Source organism: Salmo salar, chromosome 02, assembly GCF_965601325.2.
Source record: "Salmo salar chromosome 02, fSalSal1, whole genome shotgun sequence".
In the NCBI taxonomy this organism is placed as follows: domain Eukaryota; kingdom Metazoa; phylum Chordata; class Actinopteri; order Salmoniformes; family Salmonidae; genus Salmo; species Salmo salar.
This window is the reverse complement of record NC_138292.1, coordinates 62,830,880-62,839,131: the sequence shown is the minus strand read 5'-3', so window position 1 is coordinate 62,839,131 and position 8,252 is coordinate 62,830,880. Positions and strand designations below refer to the sequence as shown.

Below are 8,252 nucleotides of genomic sequence, written 5' to 3'. Positions count from 1 at the left end.
TCCAACCCTGCTCCTGTCTCTCTACCAACATGATAGCAACACGTTTATATATAGACTATAGATCCAAGAGAAACAAAACTGGAAAATAATCAGAGCTTCGACTGACAGAGCTAGCTTCTCAATCCCCCTATATGCGTTGGCTGTGGTAGCCATATTGGTTTTGTTGCCAAGTGATAGTTTTGTTTTGACTAAAAGGGTTGGCTGCTGGCCTTCCCTTCACCCTGCCTGGCTTTGCATTGCTGGGCTGCAACGTACATATAGCACATAATTCATGAGAGACTGGGTTGTTGTCTGGACAGCAGCAGTGCACATGTCACTGATCCGGCCCTCCTTGTCTTTCCTGCAAGACTACAACACACACCGTATCCAGTCGTCTCATTCGTCAATGTCTAGCCCCCCTGCCTACCCTCCTGCCTATGCCTGTTTTCATCTCTCCCAGGGAGAGAGGGAGAGAGACATGGATTGGAGGATGGAGGGAGAGGGGAGGGCCCAAAGGAGAGGGAGGGGGAGGAGGGAAACGAGAGTTGCGAGGCAAAGGACTGGTCACATGACTAACAGCCAGAGCTCTGTTTACAAACCAAAGAGAGAGAGAGAGAGAGAGACTCTTGTATTGAATTGAGAGAGGCAGAGGCAGAAATATAGGAACAGCAGCAGCAATAGCAGAAGCAGCAGAGGAGGATCGAGGCAGATTTCTAGACCACCATTATGGATTGAGACGGAGAGGGAGCCCTGCCACCATGACCAGGCCAGCTGGAGGTGGGAGACTGTCTTTGTCTCAACATTCTTCTCAATCGAAGCAGCAGATGGTTAGAGGGAGAGTAGGAACTTCCCCCTCCTAAATACACACACACACATACACACTAGCAAAAATATCCCAGCTAGAAGACTGTTCTTTGTTTGTGTTTTGGGGAATCATGTTTTTCCTGCTGTGAAGAGTACGCTCTACCCCCCTAGTAGATCAGAGCACTGATGGAGGAGAGGAAGAGGAGGAGAAGAGAGGGCAGACAGAGGGGATAAGGCTTGTGAAAATCTCTCAGTTCAGAAGGATTTGGAGGGGGACAAAGCAGGGACGAATACCTCCCACACTGGAATAAGAGCAGGGACTCTGTCGTTTGGAATGGTTTTCTGTCACTGTGATGAACTGGATAGTTGTTGTTTACCGGATTGCAATTTATCTGGCTGTTTTTCTCCTGAATGCAAGTTGTTTTGATTGTGAGGAAAGGAAATGTGGGTTGTTTTGCTCAGTGTTGAGAGCAGATTTCACCACTTCAACAGTGGACATTGACATGAGGTAAGAGCCATGTGACTAAACTGATTTCTTCGTCTCTCTCTGACAGTCATCATTTGGACGTCATCGTTAATGTTGAGAGAGGAGAAGGAGCACACACGAGGACTGCAGCACTCCCAATCCCACATCTCCCAATCCTAACCCTCGGGAGCTAATCCAGATTTGGGAATGTCGCGCATGGATTGCTGAGTGGACAAAACCGCACAGCCAGAATCTGCACAATCTTCTTCTCGGAATTCTGATCATCTTCATGGTTTTGTTTTTGGACGATCCACCACAACCAAAACCACCCCAGCGACTCGTTTGTCTTCTTTTAGCCCCAGTTTAGAGACTGATTTTGGGCTTCCGGGCGTCAGGGTAACCTGGTAGTTTGGCCCTCACACAGGTCCAGCCTTCTCCTGACAGGGCCTGGATTTACTGCTGCAGTCCTGGGAGTCAGATTTCATGCAACCATTCCAATGGTGTAACGGTAAGTGTTTTTCCTCAACCTTCTGCCAAGTCAATGTAATGCAGTCCGTAGTTTACACAGCCTGTGTGTTCCACTATACCTCTCCCTTCAACTCTTTACTTACTGCTAACAGAGCTTCTGGAATTGATATGCTTGAGAAATGACGAAATTGAATGTGGGTTCAGTTGGGTTTGTCGAAAGGGGTGAAACGGCACTCAAAATAATGATATTTTCCAGGGTCATGTTTAGTTAGTTATGTATAGGCTACATAGCAACCATCATGTAACTAATGGTACTACTAGAGGTTGTTTAGCTATTCTCTCTCTCTCTCTCTCTCTCTCTCTCTCTCTCTCTCTCTCTATATATATATATATATATATATATATATATATATATATATATATATATATATATATATATATATACCTAGCTGGTCTCTGCATATGGTTCATTCTACATCTGAGAAAATAAACTGTCTATGTAACCATGTTCTATTCTAAGACCCCCCCCACTCCCATTCCCCCCTCCCTTTACCCCAATGTCAAATTAATGACCCCATACCCCCCACTGTGCTCAAGCTGTACCCGTTCTATCACTCCAAATTAAGTGACACGGCCATGGCCGTTAAAACAGACTGGCAAAGAGAGGGGGGTAAGGGGGCATCTGGGCCGTGGCGAGGCAAATTCACAAGAACAGAACACATGGGGCATATGGGTGGAAGTGGTGCTTCCTGGTTACCATTGTCTTGCCAAATGGTGCCTCAGTCCCGAGAGTGTTGTGTGTCTGTTCATGAAAAGGCTAGCTAAAGCCCCCAACCAACCCCCACCCATGACACACACACAGCCCACAGGCCAGCCACCTAGTCTGTGAAGGGGAGTCTGTGGAACAGATGGCGTACCGACGGAAGTGGAGCCACCTTACTCCATGTTGGTTTAGTTCACTGCTAATTACGTGCCTCGGCTCCAGTCAGAGCAGAGCAATACAGAGCAGTATGGGTGGGATGAGAGCCAAATACCAGGCAGTCACTTCCCCCTCCCTCCTCACCAAATATTGACCTTGTCGTTTGAATTGTCAATACAAGGCTTACTAGGCTTTCTAACATGCAGCCCTAGATAGTAAAACACATGTTGATGGCTCTTGTGTCCTACATGGAGGATATAATGGAGATGTATTGTCTAAGGGAGGAATACCATACAATAAGCAATGCAGTTATAACAGGAGCCCTATGTTTAGATTGAAAAATATTAGTCCATATATAAATATGTCTCTAGTTATAACACCTACATGAGAAGTGAATCAGCGAGAGAATCTGTGTTCCATTTTAGAGTCTCTCTCTCCTGTTTTAAAAGGTGTGTAAACAAGAAGCTGTGAGCCGTTTGCATGTGGGGATATGTCTCCGGCTCCTCTGTTTTCAGAGGGGAAAACATATGAGTATTTATAACACTTCCATTATATGGTAAGTGAGGTAAGCTGTGACATGTTTTCGTTCAAGTCCCTCTATTGTTTTGACAATCTCTTTCATGACAACAAGCTGTGTGCAAATATTTTTCTTCTTCTCAGGATGCCTGTGGTTTAGGTCTCCAGCACTTTGAGAAGTACTGTGGACTTAGCAAGATGGATACCACTTATCACCTGCCGCTCAATGTCTACGTGATAGTGCTGGGCATCGGCCTGTTCGTCTTCATGCTCAGCCTCATCTTCTGCTGCTACCTCTTCAGGTATGTAGGGTCATCACTAGCTGGAACAGCCACAAAGTGATAAACCCTGCCTATTTCTACAATTTAACATCTGAATTTAAGCCTAACCCTAACATTAACCACACTGCTAACCTTATGCCTAACCTTAAATTAAGACCAAAAAGCTAGTTTTTGTGCTCATCCATTTTTATGATATAGTGTATTTTGACTTTGTGGCTGTGCCACCTATTGGAAACCGTCGGGGGAAGGACCTAAACAAAGATGGCTGCTGGCTGGTTGCCATTGCAATCAGGATATTAACATGTAGATTTATCCACATGGAGGCTTCACTTATCATGCTTCAAGAGCCTTTATTTAATTACGTATTATCATATTATAGGCCTATGATATTATTTATATACAGTACCAGTCAAAAGTTTGGACACACATACTCATTCCAGGGTTTTTCTTTATTTTTTACTATTTTCTACATTGTAGAATAATAGTGAAGACATCAAAACTATGAAATAACACATATGGAATCATGTAATAACCAAAAAAGTGTTAAACAAATCAAAATATATTTTATATGTGAGATTCTTCAAAGTAGCCACCCTTTGCGTTGATGACAGCTTTGCACACTCTTGGCATTCTCTCAACCAGCTTCATGAGGTAGCCACCTGGAATGCATTTCAATTAACTAGTGTGCCTTGTTAAAAGTTAATTTGTGGAATTTCTTTCCCTAATGCGTTTGAGACAATCAGTTGTGTTGTGACATGGTAGGGGTGGTATACAGAAGATAGCCCTATTTGGTAAAAGACCAAGTCCATATTATGGCAAGAACAGCTCAAATAAGCAAAGAGGAACGACAGTCCATCATTACTTTAAGACATGAAGGTCAGTCAATCTGGAAAATGAAGAACTTTGAAAGTTTCTTCCAGTGCAGTCGCAAAAACCATCAAGCGGTATGATGACACTGACTCTCATGAGGACCACCACAGGAAAGGAAGACCCAGAGTTACCTCTGCTGCAGAGGATAAGTTCATTAGAGTTACCAGCTTCAGATTGCAGCCCAAATAACTGCTTCACAGAGTTCAAGTAACAGACACATCTCAACATCAACTGTTCAGAGGAGACTGTGTGAATCAGGCCTTCATGGTCGAATTGCTGCAAAGAAACCACTACTAAAGGACACCAACAGGAATAAGAGACTTGCTTGGGCCAAGAAACATGAGCAATGGACATTAGACTGATGGAAATCTGTCCTTTGGTCTGATGAGTCCAAATTTGAGAGTTTTTGTTCCAACTGCTGTCTCTTTGTGAGACACAGAGTAGGTGAACGGATTATCTCCACATGTGTCGTTTCCACTGTGAAGCATGGAGGAGGAGGTGTGATGGTGCTTTGCTGGTGACACTGTCTGTGATTTATTTAGAATTCAAGTCACACTTAACCAGCATGGCTACCACAGCATTCTGCAGCGATACGCCATCCCATCAGGTTTGCGCTTAGTGGTATTATCATTTGTTTTTCATTAGGACAATGACCCGACACACCTCCAGGTGGTTTAAGGGCTATTTGACCAAGAAGGAGAGTGATGGAGTGCTGCATCAGATGACCTGGCCTCCACAATCACCTGACCTCAACCCAATTGAGATGGTTTGGGATGAGTTGGACTGCAGAGTGAAGGAAAAGCAGCCAACAAGTGCTCAGCATATGTGGGTACTCCTTCAAGATTGTTGGAAAAGCATTCCAGGTGAAGCTGGTTGAGAGAATGCCAAGAGTGTGCAAAGCTCTCATAAAGGCAAAGGGTGGATACTTTGGAGTATCTCAAATATAAAATATTAGATTTGTTTAACACTTTTTTGGTTACTACATGATTCCATGTGTTATTTCATAGTTGATGTCTTCACTATTATTCTACAATGTAGAAAATAGTAAAAAATAAAGAAAAACCCTTGAATGAGTAGGTGTGTCTAAACTTTTGACTGCCACTGTATATTACATTATGTTGGTATATTACACTGTTAATGCATCAGTTGTTATATTCTACATTTTAACAAAGCACCATGCAATGTAAGCAATAAATACCAAGTCCGACATACAGTGCCTGTCTAGGTCAAGGGGTGTGAATACTTTGAGGGCACTGTATAAGATAGGCCATTGGAATACCCTGCATTTTAAAGTGATGCTACAGAGGTTTTGTATAATTGTGCCCAATTGTGTACTATGTCATCCATTTTGTGTACGTTATTTCCCCCCCACCCCTCAAATAAGAAATGTTATGAATTCCAATTCGCACAATATGTTTCAAATTTGTAAGTGCTTAAGTTCCCGGACTCCATCTTTAAACACGGCCATTTTGTATTTGTCTCTTTGTAGGTTGAAACAGCAAGGGACGAGGGAGCAGTTCAGCTACAATGAGGTAGGCCTATCACTACACGAGCACATGTAGCACTGGGGTCTGACCAGGGTTCAACTACTTCTACAGTATTTCACACTGTCTGTTGTGGTCAGCGTGTGTTGAAACACAACGCCCACTACTCATTATAGTTAACCTTCATTACGTCAACCCTGGATTTGTACCAATACCCGTGTGTGTCAAGCAGCTTATAGCTCACTCTAACACATGTACAAACTGCTTTTTTGATTCTTTTTCGTTCTCAATAGGTGGTTCTTAAAGGGGCAGGCAAGAAGCTGAGCCTTCTAGGAGTAAGTCGTGTTATTCTGTGTGACGTTTTTATTTCAATGCAGATTGTTTGGAAAATAATGTCACATTTTCTGAACCATTTCTGTGTGGCTCGTGTTATCTGCTTGGGAAACCCCCGTGGCGATGCAATGCCTTTGATTTAACCTGGTGTTGAGTGTTTGAATGGGAACTCAGATGCATTTAACTCAGAGCGGGTTGACTCAATCATTTTTCTTGTAGATGTGACCACACACCCACACACACACACACACACACACACACACACACAAACCCAATTTTTTCTTCTCGCCCTTAAAGCAAACGTGTGCAGTATGTTTGGAAGAGTTTCGGACCAGAGATGAGCTAGCCGTGTGTCCGTGTTCGCACGCATTTCACAAGAAGTGAGTTAACCATCAGGCTCTCCTTATAGACAAAGCTTACAAAATGTCAACACATATGTGGTCATAATGACGTTCAAGAAACTAACATGATTACATCATAAATCCTTCTGTTTCCATGCTCCCTTCCTTGGAAGTTAACATCCTCGTCAGATCAATGATTAGCTCATAGAAGAAAGGAAAAGGAATGAAGGACAGACAGAATAAATGAAGGATGCATCTCTATAATATTTGAACAGGTTATGCACTTTTGAGAACATCTCAGTCTATTTTGTGTGTCCCATCCAGGTGCCTGCTGAAGTGGCTGGAGATCCGCAGCGTGTGCCCCATGTGTAACAAGCCCATCCTCAGGCTCCACCCAGACCCCACACAGGGAACTGAGGGGCCCCAGGACCCAGAGGAGGTGTGAAGGACCCACAGGGGCCACCACGACCGCCATACGCACCTGTACACATTTACACGGAATTGATGGTCATTTTATGGACATCACACAGTCGATTGTATTCTTAAAGTGGCTTCCATGGTGTTAGTCTTTGACTGAGCATTAATCAATATGGCTGGGGTTTGGGTACTGTATATGGATGTTGATTACACCCGTCCAGGCCTTTCAGATCGTCAAGAAAGTCAACGATGTCCGAGGGGCAGGGCGCAAGAGAGTGTTTCAGGATCGGGCCCTACTAGTTTAGCAATGGAACCTAAAAACAAAACGATAACCTTAACCTTGAGGGATGTGGTGTTTGGAATTTGGCCCTAGTAGATTAGCAGTGGAGCTTCATAAAGCTGTTGTCTGTCCTCCCCCTTTAGATCAGTGAGAATGAGTAAAGGCTATATGGACACTCCTGACCCGAATATTCATTTTGCAGGTCAGCAGCGTACTAATAGTATCTCCAGTGAGAATGAGAGGAAAGTGACATAGGAACGGGAGCCACTTTAGAATACTGAGTTCTCCCCCAGTCTTTGGACGATGCCTGGTACAACACTGCCAGAAACAGCCAATCACAAACGACACATCAGGCATTCTGAGAAGGTCATTGGTCGAGTATCAGGATTGATGTAAATGGATACCTCTCATACCTCAGGGGTGTTACAATACAAGCCAGCACAAACATGCCATTCAATACCATGTGCCACACACAGAACATGTCCAATACTGCCAACTCCAACCTAGGTAACACTATACTGAGGTAGTCAAAACATTGGTCACGTTCCAGGCCGACTACATTGCAGTCACGCCGCACGCAGCAACCAATGGTTCTATGCCATGTCATCGACTGCGCAGTCGTATGCGGTTAGCTGACATGTTAAACACTTATCCAGGTGTGGAGATCTGGTAAGCGACTGCAATGTAGTCGGTCTGGAACGCAGCCATTGAGATCTGGCAAGCGACTGCAATGTAGTCGGTCTGGAACGCGGCCACAGGCCGGAATCACAAAACCAGTCCAATACCAACATCACAGCAGCTCTCTGATGTACAGAACTATATATCCAGGAGTGTGTCTGAAATGGCACCCTATTCCTTACACAGTGCACTACCTTTGACCAGAACCCTATGCAGGCCCTGGTCAAAAGTAGTGTACTATATAGGGAATAGGGTGCCATTTGACACAAACCAGGTCCATAACCTCGAAGACTGATAGACAGCTAGTCTTGCCTGTATGTATGTATGTACGTAACGTTGTGATCCCCCATCTTGTAATTTTGTATCGTTTGTTGCTTTTAAATAAAATATGTTTCCTCTCTGTGGTGCATCTTGTG

General features: G+C 44.0%; 1 protein-coding gene across 3 annotated transcripts; it reads left to right on the top strand.

Moving 5' to 3' along the window:
* Window positions 1-533: 533 nt before the first annotated feature.
* Window positions 534-8,236, top strand: LOC106588617 (RING finger protein 122). 3 transcript variants are annotated; one of them, XM_014177783.3, is made up of 8 exons: window positions 534-756; window positions 1,338-1,757; window positions 3,086-3,192; window positions 3,297-3,454; window positions 5,793-5,835; window positions 6,081-6,122; window positions 6,418-6,500; window positions 6,786-8,236. In XM_014177783.3, the coding sequence occupies exons 3-8, from the start codon at window positions 3,190-3,192 to the stop codon at window positions 6,904-6,906; spliced, it is 450 nt and encodes a 149-aa protein (XP_014033258.1). In that variant the 5' UTR covers window positions 534-756; window positions 1,338-1,757; window positions 3,086-3,189; the 3' UTR covers window positions 6,907-8,236. The 3 variants fall into 3 exon arrangements, with proteins under 3 accessions (XP_014033258.1, XP_014033275.1, XP_014033268.1); XM_014177800.3 differs by lacking the exon at window positions 3,086-3,192; XM_014177793.3 differs by lacking the exon at window positions 534-756 and having other exon boundaries at window positions 773-1,757.
* The last annotated feature ends 16 nt before the right edge of the window (window positions 8,237-8,252 follow it).